Genomic DNA, 14531 nt, shown 5'->3' with positions numbered 1-14531 from the left:
ATCAAGAATATGAAAATTAGAAACATAAATGAACAAGTTCATTGTAGCGAAGAAAGAAGGAATCAAGACTCAGATCATATATCTCATGGATCAAAACTTGATTTTTCTCTAATATGAAGAATGATGCTGTGGAGAAAAATGAAGGTTGCAACTTGAACTTGTGTTCGCGAATGCTGAATAACTTGAACAAAAAGATGATGAATATGAATATGATGATGGCTACACAAATGATTTCAAGCTCTAAGTTCGATTCTCCCTACCAATTTATACAAAGTGAATGCGATAAGGTTAATTGTGAATTCCTTAATTCAAAATATTTTTAAATTTTTGAGTGTATTGAACACTCACTTCAAGCTTTATCAATCAATGGTTATAATAGTTTACGTAATAAAGTTGTCAATAATTCTCTTGCACACTAGAGAAAATGTCAAATGTATTTAGTTGAAATTTAGTCTAAATACATTTTAATTTTTATTCATGTTTAAGATCGGATAGAGTAATCGTTAAGATTAAGAATATACTAGTATTTCTTTTGTTACAAAATAACTTATATATTAGGAAGAAAAAAATTCTTACCAAGATCGGTGGATTTCAATTTTCAATACAACATTAATTATATGTTTCAATTGTACTCTGTTTAACTTTTTTATAAGAGAAAATTCATTTTTTTAAAAATTTATCAAATAAATAAAGTATCTAGTCCATATTATAAAGAAATACATAAGTAAAACTATTACTTGCACCATAGGAAAATATTCACTTTTTAAATACATTCAAAATTTGATGTATCTAGACAATAATATAAACTAAATACATTAAACTTTTGATGTATCTATAAAAATAAATCTTCTCTTATAATTAGTTCTTCCACTTTACATGAAAGTGAGGGAGTTCTCCATCTTATTTATACAATTTTCTTAATAGAGTACTATATTCTATAAACATTTTATTTTATTAATAAATTATTAAAAAAAAATATAATGATTTATTTTTTGAGTAACGAATACTACCTATTTTTAAGACAAATATAGTTCAAAATTTTACACCAATTGGTCAATACATACTCACATCATTAATTTTCCTATTAAAAAAATGACCTACCAAAAATAAAAGAAAGACACATAATATAAAGATATCATAGAATCAACCCACTTTTCCATCCACATACATTCACTCTTCTCATTCCCCACATTTTCATCATCTCTTTTTATTCATCCAAATCCAACCTGTCACAAACACACACACCATTTTCTTCACAATAACAACAACAATATCACTGTCACAAAAAAAAACCTCTCCAATTTACCAAACCACCCTCATCAATTCAACCCTCACACACTCTCACAGTCTCTTCATCAATGGCATTTTCGTCTTTCACTAAATTCAATAATTCAAAACCAAACTTCTATAAAACCCAATCTTCCGTACATTCATCATCCTCAAAAAAACAAAACAAACCAAAAACAACAACACTTGATCATACTTTTTCCTCCATCGTCGCCGGAATAATGTCGCCGGTGACCGGAGCAAACATACCTCTATTGCCAGGATCAAAGGTATCTCCTGAACCGGCGGCAACGGTTTCCGGTGCGGTGTTTAATGTTGCGACGAGTATAATTGGCGCCGGAATTATGTCACTTCCGGCGACTTTGAAAGTTCTCGGAGTGATTCCGGCGTTTGTTTTGATTTTGGTGATTGCTTTATTGGCGGAAATATCGGTGGATTTTTTGATGAGGTTTACACATTCAGGTGAAACGACGACGTATGCTGGTGTTATGAGAGAAGCTTTTGGACCTTTAGGAGCTGTTGCAACTCAACTTTGTGTTGTGATTACTAATCTTGGGTGTTTAATTATGTACTTAATTATTATTGGTAAGTAAGGATTACATGCACTTAATCTTTGGTGTTTATATGCAGTTTAATCATAAAAAATAGTTCAAGCAATTTTTTATTTTTTTACTTATTTTAAAAATTGTTCTACTTAGATTTTTGAGCTTGATGAATGAAAATTTCAATAATAAAAACAAAAACCTCAGCAATAATATTTTTAGTTGTTTAGTCAAGATTAACCATGTGATCTCAATTGTATTAAAAAAAAATACACGTCATCTCAATTAATGTAGAGATGGTTTAAAATTGATTTTTCCTTTATAAATTGTACATAAAAAAATATATTTTATAAGTGTGTAATCTAAATATTAAATAAATCAATAGTTACCATTGTTTTTTTGAATGTAAATGTGTGCAAATTATGGTTAAATGTGCAAATTATTATATTTCCATATTAAGTTGTGAATATTTAGATACAAGTGAGATTTTTTTTTTGTGAATTTAGTACACATTTTATTTGGATATTTAAGTAGATAATTCTGATTACTTTTTGGACCTATCAGAATTATCTACCACTGCAATGTATCAATACATATTCGATAAGATGTGTACCGGAGTGATCACCTTATATTGTCATAATAAGCTCATTTGAATTTTGGTATTAACATTGTGTATTATTTGGTGTATTTCTCAGCTGATGTACTTTCTGGAAATAAACCTGATGGAGAAGTACATTTGGGTCTTTTGCAACAATGGTTTGGAATTCATTGGTGGAATTCAAGGGAATTTGCTTTAGTCATCACTTTAATCTTCATTTTGCTCCCATTGGTATTGTACCGTCGTGTAGGTAAGTGCCAAAGTACTTAAATTAATTAATATTTGAGCTTAAATTTTGATATTATAAAGGTAATTAAAAAATGTTACTACTATGGTTACAAAATTGATATGATTTATTGTTTTTTACAGAGTCGTTGAAGTTTAGTTCTGCAGTATCAACTCTACTTGCTGTGGCATTTGTTACAATATGTTCTGTGTTGGCAATTATTGCTCTTGTGGAAGGAAAAACACAAACACCTAGATTGGTTCCTCGTTTGGACCATGAAACTACTTTCTTTGATCTTTTCACTGCTGTTCCTGTTATTGTCACAGCCTACACATTTCATTTTAATGGTAAGAATCTCATTAGTTACTTTCCAAATTCACATTAATAATTTAGAGATTAAAATTAGATAGGATCATGTGGCTTGTGGCATTGTGACAAGTAGTATTATCGAGTATCGCGAAGTTGAAGAGTAGAATCCTCAACTAATTGACTTCTTAGAAAACGGGGTGAAGTTGAAATTATTTTTCTAAACAAAATTGAGAAAGGAAAATATGTGAAGTTAATAGATTGAATAAATGATCATTTTACAATTATTTTTAAGAGAATTTAAACTTGATCCATTAAAATTACTAAGTTATATACGTTGTAAACAATAGATAGTATGTGTATCAAAACACAATGCTATTTGTTTTTTACATGATCCTTACAATGCAAACTATTATTCACCTTGATTTTCCAAATGCTACACACTTTGTAACTTCTGCAAAATCACGGTGGATCACAAGATTCTTACGTACTCACCGTGATCCGAACCATACATTTTGAAGTAAGAATTGAGAATATATATTTGCTAATAATTGATTTTATTTTGCAGTACATCCAATTGGATTTGAGCTAGGAAAACCATCAGACATGACAACAGCAGTGAGAATAGCACTAATCCTATGTGCAATCATATACTTCTCAATAGGTCTATTTGGTTACCTTTTATTTGGTGATGCAACTCAATCAGACATTCTCATAAACTTTGATAACAATGCTGATTCATCATTTGGTTCATTACTCAATACTTTGGTCCGTTTAAGCTATGCTTTTCATGTCATGCTAGCATTTCCTCTCCTCAATTTCTCATTGAGAACAAATATTGATGAATTCTTCTTCCCTAAAAGACCTTTGTTAGCTACAGATAATAAGAGATTTGTGGCTATTACTTTGGTGCTTTTGGTTTTTAGTTACATTGCTGCTGTCGCAATTCCGGATATTTGGTTCATTTTTCAGTTTATGGGATCAACTTCTGCTGTTTGTCTTGCTTTTGTGTTCCCTGGTTCTATTGTTCTAAGGTAATTAATCATGTTCTATTCATTTTCCTGATGTATCTAGTCGATATTATATCATGTCGAAAAAATGAATGTTTACTTATAATAACAGAAAGTGAAATTTTCATTTCTTTTCTATGTTAAGATTTTTTCTCATAATGAACCATTAATTATGATTTCTCTAATTATTTTTTCTTTTGTCCAAAAATAACAGGGATATTCATGGTATATCAACAAGAAAGGACAAAATTATAGCACTAGTAATGGTTATACTAGCTGTAGTAACAAGTGTGATTGCTGTTGCCAACAATATATATAATCTTTTTTAGTAGGAACACATAAATGTGTATTCTCTTTTTTGCCCTGTATCTACAAATTAGAGAGAGAGTTCTAGAAGCATATGTGATACTTGAGGAGATTGTATCTCTAGATTGTTGTAGATGTTATTGTAAAATTCATATATCAAGAACAAAATATAAAATGTAAAATGTTAAACATGCATATTCAATAGTTATATTGTTTTTAGTCTCTGTCTGTGTTAAGTTATAAAAAATAATTGATGTCTATAATATTTATCTCATTCTTGAACCATATATAGAATTAGACTAAAAATATATTTAATCTTTATATAATATGAAAGTTTAAGGTCTAAGTAACAAATAACATGGGTTTACAACAGAAATTCATGTTATTGGTACAAAATATTCATTAGTTATTTTTCTTATGAAATACTCCCTCCCTCCGATCCTTAATATAAGAAAACTTTCACTTTTTAAATACATTAAAACACTGATGTATCTAGACTATATTATGGTCTAAATACATCAATGTTTTAATGTATCTAAAAAGCGAAAGTTTTCTTATATTAAGGACCGAAGGGAGTATTGCTTTCGACTTTTGGGAAAATTTCTTCGTTCAACTATATTTTTTCATCCAAAAATTGAACTTAAGATGTATTATTTAAGGAATTTGAGTCAAATTTCACTAAACCAATATAATGTGCTGTGGTGCATATGAGTCGCATTACATGAGTTCTAATTAGGTATGACAATAAAACTCATACCCGCGGGTACCCACCCAAACCATATCCGTTTTGACGGGGAAAACCCGAGTTGACTGGGTTTGAGTTCGGGTTTGGGTTTTTCCCGATTTCAAAAGATGGGTTTGGGGCGGGTAATGGGTACATTGATACCCACCCCAAACCCGCCCCGCTTATACTAAAAATTAAATTTCACCTCTTTTAAATTAGAAACGCTTAAACAATCTCTTAAATTACGTTCATATATTTATTTTTTAATTTAATTTGAGTATTAAACAAACTATTTTCTCTATTTTTTTTTATTTAAAAAAAATATTGTTGAGAGAAAATAATTTTGAAAATTTAACTTTTTTTTTTAATAAAAAAATACTAAAATATAATATAAATTCACGTGAAAAGAGGCGTAATACGGATACCCGAAACCCGATGGGGATACCCAATCCCCGTTGGGTATGAGTTTGGGGTTATCATTTTTATCCCAGCTCAAATTTGGGATGAGTTTGGGGAAACCCGAACTTTATGAGTTTGGGTTTGGGGAGGACAAAACCCGTCCCGCCCCATTGCCATGCCTAGTTGTCATATGATTATATATATCAATCAATTTTCTTTCAATATATTCCTCTTCTAATCTAGAATGTGGTTCAAGTGCTAAAAATGTTATTGGTCAAAAATGAAATAGAGAACACATGATCCTTGTTAGTCCACGTCCTGTTACTAGTACTTATTCGTTTGTATCATATAAATGTTAATAATGTCACATTATTAATGTGGGGTGCCCCATATTATTAATCGTGGTATCTACCAATGGATTGGTCCAAATAGTAAGAGTTTTGATCTTCTTAAACATATGATTAGAGGTTCAATTCATGTCCCATACATGGAGAAAATTTAGTTAAAAGGATAAAACTCACCTTATATGGATTCCTCGACAGAGATTAGCCATCGTTATAGCGGTAAAAACTTTATACTAATATTATGGTAACTAAAAAAAAGTGGGATACCCCCTTGTTTTCTAGCTAAGCATTTCAATTTGATGTCTAGTTTGTGGTAAATGAGATGAGTTGAGCTATTAGTAATTATTTGAGCTTGATTAGTTAAGTGTCAGTAAAAAAAATGTTAATGTGTGATTATTATGTGTTTCCTAAGCTTATTGTTATAAACAAACCATGCAGACTGAACTTTGCATTTGTCTTCTTTGATGTGCACCCTATTATTTAGCATGAAAATATGGCGCAAAGCAGGGTCCTTGTAGTTTTTGGACTTGGCTATCAATTTTTTTTGCAACATCTCTATTATCTGCTCAATCTGCTTCACGAAGATAGAAGATGTTTCTACTTTATTGTCAACCTTGGGGTATTCTTGTAAAATTTGTTCCAGTTTCCACCGTGACTTGCAAACAGAAGTCATGTAGTTCACGACGTTGACAGTCATTCGGTGATGTTGGCCATAAGGCGTAGCAACTTGCATTGCTTCTGGGACTATGAAATAAACTTATCCATTTCCATGAAAAGGTCTCTGCTAGCTTCTCCTAATCTATTTTGAACTGCAATTGCTTTGTTCAGCAATGTTGAATCAGGGAACAAAGATTGTAATTTAGGAGTTATATCACGCAAATGCTTGAATATTTTAAGCATTTTCGAGAAACGCCATTCTGTAGGACTCCCAGAAGCAAATGTATCTGCAAAATTCAGTAGCTGAAACATTGATTTTTGGCAAACCTCAATGAAACAGTGAGAAGTGGCAGAGGAGAATCCAAGAAGACACGTTTGCAGAGTTTTTGTTCAATGGGAAACAAAATATTGATAGCTACATCGGAAGCAGTTATCCATCTTTCAAACATGCAATCTAAAAATTGCTCCCTTTGATCCTCACTCATGGTGTTGATCTTAGTCTCTGGCAGTGGCAACCCAAATATTTTATTTATCAGAAATTCCTGTAAGAATACCGAGCGCCAACTGCTATACACATCAGAGCACTCTTTCTCATAACCGGAGGCTACCATCAACTTCACAATTTCGTGAAGATTTTGTATCTTTCCTAACGAAAGAGCAGCCATCACAAATTCACAATTATCAAGTAAATGTAATGCACTTTTAACTATGAGATTCATATTTTCCTGTTGAAGTGCATTAGTAAAAGTCGGAAGCTGTTGCATCATTCTTGAAAATTCATTATTTGGCCTTGGTAGTGAATCCATTTCAATGACTACGAAATTTCCACCTGGAAGCTGTAAATACTCTTGTTCTGTTGTGGTGTTTATGGAAGTAAAAGAAGAACGAAGAATAATAAGAGAATAGCTGAAACCTGCTCCAAGGATGAATAACTGCAATTTAATCTTCATGAGTAACACAATTAGACATCCAAGGAAAAAATAAAGAAGACCCACCTCAAATCCGCACTGAGATTGCCTTGACAAGCACATTGACATGATAGCGAAGGCGGCACATGAAATCAAGCTATATGCATCTGGTTTCCCATTTAGACAGATGTGATTGTCAATACCAGAAATGCGGTATGGGCTTTAAACCGAAGACTTCTTGATGACTGCCATATCTTTGTATACAAAACCATAAAGCTGGTGATGAAGCTGAAAATAGTGTAAAGAATAATCTTCAACAAATTCCAATTTCCAAATAGATGGTTGAAGGAAGAGCTAGAGCATAACAAACCAATCCAACAACTGCTAGCCCACAAATCTCCACACTATTGTCTGCATCAGCCACCTCCGAATTTGGATAATCATGGACATGATTTTCTCTCTTTAATGAGTTACTTAAAATTGTTTTCAAAGATAGATGGATGCACTTAGATCAACCATATGTGGCACTGGATGAGAAGTCATCACCTTATTTCATATGAAGTTTCGAGGAATGGTACCACAAGCCAAAGTAAATATAAGAAATTATTAATGGTATTGACTAACTGGAAAATATTAGAAATAAATGGCATATTTTATATTTAAAATCACATCATAATAATCACTCAAGTATGCTTCCAGGTTTCTGCTAATATATTTAGAAATTTGAAGCGGTAAACTTAAGTGTCTCTTGATGCCATTGTTATAAATTTTTTAAAATTTTAAATAAAAGTGAATGTTGAACGGGTTTTACGATGGATGGACTTTTTAGCAAGTGTATTAAAAATGTTGTAAGTAATAATATTTAGCAAGAAGAAAGGGAGATTTTGTTGTTATAAATATCCTGGTGTATTTAAAAGTAGAAAAAATGACAAATTAGCGTGTCACATCATCAAAATAGATAGTCATATTTCAACATGTATAGTCATAAGTTAAAAATACGGAATCTTTGAATTACAGGAGGTAAAGCCAAAAAAAAATAAAAAATTATAGGGAGTAATGCAAAACTCACCCAAATTACAGGGGACAAAATACCTATTAACCCTAAACATAAATAACATATATTTAATATTTCACTCACCATTTTCTTTTGCAATTTTTGAAACATATTGCATTTTCAGAACATTATTTTTACTGTCTGCATTTTTCGTATTTTTTTTCTTCATATATTATATATATATTCTCTCTATCACAATAGAACAAGAAATTGTGAAGCTACTTGGATTTTTTTTTTTAAGAATAGCGTTGCACTCCTCTCTAACAAGTCTTTCATGAATTTATCACAAACCGAGATTTGTTCAATAACCTCGTCTAATGGAATGTTGACTTGAAGCTTAGTAAAAATCTCCATGAACTTCACCACCTTACTTGAACAGGATCTGTTCTATAGGATCGTACTACTGTGTCCTTGATTTCTAAGGAGACAGGAACATAAAAATCTCCATGAACTTCTTAAATTGACCTTCATTTTTTATTTCCTTCTTCTTTTTCAAATGAGGATATTGTAACTTAACATAGTTAGATTTGCCATTCTGCATGACCGCAAAATTCGTGTCTCATTCTTTGATCTTGATGTTTCCGGATTTATTGAAGGTTGCAGGTTTCATAGGTTTGGATTTCGCGTCTGTGCCGCCCGTTATCCGTATTAGTCCTTGTGGCTGATTTCGAACTGATTTGATATCCTCATCATTGATTATTGGACTGTATGGCTCAAAAGGTCTCTAAACCTGTTGTTCGTCGTAGGGGGTTGTTGGTTCTTGGATCAATTTCATGTTGATGGGTCCATGCACTAGAACGTAGACTTTGAATTAGTCTATTAGGACTATTTAGAAGTTGGTTATCAAATGTCCTACGCTTTTGTTTGGACTCACTGGGTTAGGTTTATGTGCCCCCAATTCTTGTATATATATATTTTCTTTTTTTATTAATAAGGAAATATAGGCAAAGAATGAGGTGAAGTCTGTTTTGTCCCTTGATGTCTAGATGCTCTTCGCTTATAAAAAAAAAAAACTTGACATAGTACGGAATGACTTACTACTCCGGTTTTGAATATAAGTAAGAAACAATTTTTTTGTTTCATTGAATAAAACATGTATTAAGGAAACATATAATAATTTCCATAGAAAGCATTTTGTTGCCAGCATATGAAAACTTCATTGGTATGTTTTAGGATGTTGTTGGTAAAAATGCATATGAGTATATCCAGGATGGAATGCCTGACATTCAAGATCATCTTAACCGGTCGTTTTTACTACAGGGATGTTGATTTTTGTCAATGGATCATATGAAAATTAGGTTGTTTGTTAGTAAAGGTCTGTAAGTATTTATGATAGTTAAGCTTTCCAATTATGATATCCCTATTTCTTGTTAGGGAGGACATAAAAAATGGATTTTTCATTCAAAGATTTGACTAGAAGTGGCTTTTGCATTAGTTCGAAAAAATTTAACTTAGTTTTACACCATACCTTCAGAGTATAAACATTTGAACATAAAGAAATCATTTCACTTCAAACTCAATTTAAACCAAATTAAGTTCATATATAATCATATCTATCAATGTGTATCACCACACATAAACCTTGCGCCACGAAAAAGCATCAGGTAAAACAAGCAGAAGACGACGGCACCAACTTATTGCAGGCATAAAATAAAGTTTAAACTAACCTGTTTCTCCCGGGTTTTGGAACAATCAACCCTCTCTTCTCTATGATTTTATGCCGATCCTCTAGAAGGGTGTACCAATCCTAATTATCTACACCAATAAAAGTAGGAAAATCTTATTGCATGTTTAAATACACCTACCTTAAGCTTTCAAAATATAATTTACAAGCCTACCTTAAGCTTTCAAAAGGATCCATTGATCTCTTCAAATAGAACTTGAATGGGAGCAGGCTGAAACCTGTTACAATAATGGAATTGATATAAACAAATTATGTTGTAGAAATGAATCAATTCACTAGAACGTGTTTCATTAAACATCGTACAACTAAACCCGTCCCCATAAATATGACAAGCACATAAAAGATTGCTTACTTTTGTGCTTTCCTAAGCAGGGTGGACATTCCTTTAACTTCTCTTGTTTAGCAACTTGTCGTGCCTCAAACGTCTTCTCAATTTTTCCTCATCTTCATGCTTAATTTCCTCAACGATTTTAGAGATGCTGCCTCCAAAAGAACCATGAATGTCTTCTTTGAAGCAGCTTCTCCATTGTCACCATCATTTTCATTATCACCTTCATCATCGTCACTCCCATCATCCCACATCAAGAAAATAAATCTGGCCAAATTGCAAGGTTACTGAATAAGAGGGAATAGAGACTTGAGACATATACATTCACATATCAAAAGCTTCGTACATGTGGAAATTTTTTCATAAGTACAATATTTACATATTACGTATGATAATAAAACCAAAATGTGTCATATGAGCTTAACTCAGTTGGCAGGGACGTTGCATTATATATGCAGGGGGCCGGGGTTCGAACCCCGGTCATCCCACTTATACACCTTAAGGGTGGAATTTCTAGCCACTAGGCTACTTGACAAAAAAAAACCAAAATGTATACTAAATGCTTTAGAATAAGTACATTTATCACCCCACATATCAAACACATCAGAATCTAACATGGAACCATCCTTATATAGATTATTTGAAGGAAAAAAGTCTATAAAGAAATTTGTGATGAAAGGGAAAAAGGATATTAATCAGCCATACTGTGGTAACAAACAACTTACTGACCTTATGACTATCTTGATTAACGCCTATACTTTAAGACACTGCTTTCCGGTTTTTAGTGTTTCTTTAGAGTAGAAGAAGGAACCGGCTTAACAAACTGGTTTTTCTATAGCACGCTATCAACACGAAGCACTTTTTCCCTGTGCCATTATCAATATATCGACCCAGCTATGAATCAAGCAACCAGAGTTAGCAGAATACAAGCACACTGATGCAGACAAGGTAAGAACCACCTAGCAAACTCAGGATCTCTGCCTGTGACACAAACAAGCAGCCGCAGGGACAGAACCAGAAAAACTTATTAAGGTTGGCAAAAATTTAACTCATGTATGAATCTTTGTTTGGTTTGAAACCATATACTCGAATTAATCAATTTAAGCACATTTTTTTAAGCGAAATGTTTTAATATAAATGCATATTTCTAATGATATATTTAATTTTTAGTGAAAATATTTTAATAAATAAAACGCCTTATTTTCTTTTATAATGGTTGAGTAACTAGAGTGTTTGGGTTTGAACCACGATTTTGCATTTACAATGCGATGTATAACAATTGTTTCTTCTTAGCAAGAATTAATTCACATTGAGAAAATATGAATAACTATTCTAATGAAAACATAAAATTCTAACTCTATGAGAATGTGGCATTGGAAAGAAGATATGGTGAATGTCTACCGCAAGAATCGAAAAATACAATAATTTGGAGTAGTAATGTACTTCCTCCGGCTTTAATTATAAGGAAATTTCCATTTTTTAGATTCATTTGATAACTAATGTATCTGACAGGAGTATACCAGAGTGCATGAGTGGTGTTGATATTAAATTCAACATCATGCATTTTTCTAAATCTAATAACAATCAAAAGCGAGTATGTAACTTCAAGTATGCATATTGATACATTTTGGACTAATAGGGTGGCGGCTGCCCCTAATCAAATGCACCTAGTTCCGTCCCTGAGCAGCGGCATCATGAAGGTACTGATTGAGATACAATCAAACCTTCACACTGGAACCAAAACGGACACAAAGTTTGAGATGCGACCGAGTTGCCAAAGGATTCCAACCAAGAAACAAAAAAAAATCAAGCACCTTCCGGAAGCAGCCTGCAGGGATTACCAACGCAAACTACACTAGGATAAAAAATTCGATGTCCAAACAGCAACATTTTGAAAAGATAACACCAAGACTTCAACTGATGGAATCCAGGCATATAATCGGAGCTATCAACCACTGAGAAGTAGAATAACCGAAACTTCTGACTTTAACTCTCAGCCAATTCCACAAAAGCAATTTCGCTTCTTCCACAATCTTTGAAACTGATATACTTTTGTTTTAAAAAATCTTTGCGTTTCTAGCTTTCCAAATATCCAACGACAAGCGAACCAAATATATCTGAGACCTGATGCAGTACCCTTCTTTCCCTGTGCTTTTCGATCTTCTTTTTCTACTAATACAGTACTCTCCAACCAACAAATTACCAAGCAGGAACTAGAAACATAGATTATTATAACTCATCATCTTTTACAGCAACAAAACCTTATCCCACTAAGCGAGGTCGGCTACATGAATCAAACGACATCGTAATGTTCTATGCATGCCATAATTCTATTTAATTAACTGATTAACCTAATTTGTCCTCTTCCACATAAACTAAAATTAGAAATCTTTTCTCACGCGAGTTTATGTAATTCATGGAAATACATAAACAACTACAATAAGTCAGCTACAACATAAAGGCCTAGTTTGGATAAACAGTATAAATAAGTGCTTATAAAACATAAGCACTTATATATAAGCTATTTCTATTTTTTTTTTTAAAAGTCAGACTGTTTTAATATAAGTTATAAATTGGTTTCATAAGCTATCTTGGATATCTTACTGAAATAAGCTGAAAACAACTTACGGACATGTCATAAGTTTTTTCTATAAGCTCTTCCAAATAATCACACAAGTGTTAATGCCACTAGATAAGCTCAAATAATTCAATCCAAAGAGTCCCTAAAACTAAAATTGATTTCCATCTACAAGCTTATGTAATTCATGACAACACAAATAATCACAATCATAATTTTTTTAGCTTTTGTTGCATAAATTACAAGTCCACACTACCTCATAATGAAATATTAAAAACAAAATTTCCATAGAACTAAACAATAATAATTAAAATTAAAAAAATGAAGAATATTAAAAATGAGATTGGTACCTTTGGATTTGTCTTCAAAAAAAGAGAGAATCAATGGAAACAGCTTAAAGAGAACCACCAGAAAGAGCGTCTTTTGTTGATTTCTCGAAGAAAACTTCAATCTCGGCGGTGCTTATATACGTTGTCGTTGTTGTTGTAATGATGCAGAAGATGGAGCATGTTGATGGGCTTTACTAATTGGGCCTGCTAAGTTCGGCCCAAATGTTTACTCCCAAAAAAAGGAAATTTCTCTTTTATCCTTTCATGTTTCTCCCACCCAACCCCCAAAATTCTTTTTTTGTCATTTAAAATTATTTGAAATCTATTTTTAAAAGTAAAAGAAAATTTCAAAAAATTTGAAATCTATTTATGTTTTTTATTTAGATCTTATGTTTTTATGTTAATCTTTTGCGTTAATCGGGTATCATCTATGCAAAGCTGCAAAACTATTCTCTCGAGTTTTGTGCGACTCAAATGAATGTCAAACTCTTCTTAAGAGTTATAACACTGCTGCATGCCCAAATTAGGAATCGAACTCATGACATTGGTTAAGTGCTCTTGGGTTGTCTTTAAGTGAATTTTTGTTGTATGCGGTTATGAACATATATCGTTTGAAGTTATCGTTTTATTACGGCCAAAGGCTCCGCAACACGTTGGATAACTTTTTTATGTATTTTGTTTTTTGTATTAATCATTTGGTTCCCAGAAGAAGGGTTCTGGTAACTCAGAGTTTGATCGCGACGTAATTCAAATCTAACCGATCATTATTTTTATCAAGAATCAAACTCAGATTTTCCCTAACGATTCATTTTTAATAGGACATGTTAAAGTTTTTGTTGAGTGAGTTTCAATGGGAGTATTAACTACAGTTTGATTATTTTTGAAAACAGAAATTAACTACTTTTAACTATTTAATGTTATTATTCATTATATACCTTTCATTTTATTTGAAGAATATTTAATCTGACTAGTTGAATTTTTTTTAATAAAATAAAATAAAAAGATGTTCAATTTAGTCTTGACAAAAAAGACGACAATTTAGTAAATAGAATTTATATTTGACACGAAATATAAAAAAAGATGTTGAATTATCATTTTATTATGGCCGAAGGCTCCGCAACACGTTGGACAACTTTTTTATGTAGTTTTTTTTTTTTTTTGTATTAACCTTTTGGTTCCTAGAAGAAGGGTTCTGGTAACTTAGAGTTTGATCGCGGCGTAATTCAAATCTGACCGATCATTATTTTTACA

General features: G+C 32.1%; 1 protein-coding gene and 1 long non-coding RNA gene across 4 annotated transcripts; one reads left to right on the top strand and one right to left on the bottom strand.

Annotated features, from left to right (window-relative positions):
* Window positions 1-1201: 1201 nt before the first annotated feature.
* On the top strand, window positions 1202-4544 carry LOC123881388 (amino acid transporter AVT6C-like). Its single transcript, XM_045930067.1, has 5 exons — window positions 1202-1872; window positions 2525-2677; window positions 2797-3000; window positions 3528-3993; window positions 4184-4544. The coding sequence occupies exons 1-5, from the start codon at window positions 1359-1361 to the stop codon at window positions 4296-4298; spliced, it is 1452 nt and encodes a 483-aa protein (XP_045786023.1). The 5' UTR covers window positions 1202-1358; the 3' UTR covers window positions 4299-4544.
* Window positions 4545-5877: 1333 nt separating this feature from the next.
* LOC123881511 lies at window positions 5878-13411 on the bottom strand. 3 transcript variants are annotated; one of them, XR_006799493.1, is made up of 6 exons: window positions 13302-13388; window positions 11103-11354; window positions 10398-10640; window positions 10200-10263; window positions 7678-10116; window positions 5878-7595 (listed from the first exon to the last, which is right to left on the bottom strand). It is a non-coding gene; the product is annotated as an uncharacterized LOC123881511 (long non-coding RNA). The 3 variants fall into 3 exon arrangements; XR_006799492.1 differs by lacking the exon at window positions 11103-11354 and having other exon boundaries at window positions 5884-7853; window positions 10029-10116; window positions 13302-13411; XR_006799491.1 differs by lacking the exon at window positions 11103-11354 and having other exon boundaries at window positions 5879-10116; window positions 13302-13411.
* Between the last annotated feature and the right edge of the window lie 1120 nt (window positions 13412-14531).

Source organism: Trifolium pratense, linkage group LG4 (genome assembly GCF_020283565.1).
Source record: "Trifolium pratense cultivar HEN17-A07 linkage group LG4, ARS_RC_1.1, whole genome shotgun sequence".
Classification (NCBI taxonomy): Eukaryota; Viridiplantae; Streptophyta; class Magnoliopsida; order Fabales; family Fabaceae; genus Trifolium; species Trifolium pratense.
The sequence above is the reverse complement of the archived record's forward strand: the minus strand, read 5'-3'. Positions and strand labels throughout refer to the sequence as shown.

What these genes read in the sequence shown, in the direction of transcription:
- LOC123881388 (XM_045930067.1), top strand. Translation starts at nt 1,359, where the DNA reads ATGGCATTTTCGTCTTTCACTAAATTCAATAATTCAAAACCAAACTTC. An exon ending in GGTATTGTACCGTCGTGTAG is followed by an intron (nt 2,678 to 2,796) that starts GTAAGTGCCAAA and finishes TGTTTTTTACAG; the next exon opens with AGTCGTTGAAGTTTAGTTCT. An exon ending in CCTGGTTCTATTGTTCTAAG is followed by an intron (nt 3,994 to 4,183) that starts GTAATTAATCAT and finishes CAAAAATAACAG; the next exon opens with GGATATTCATGGTATATCAA.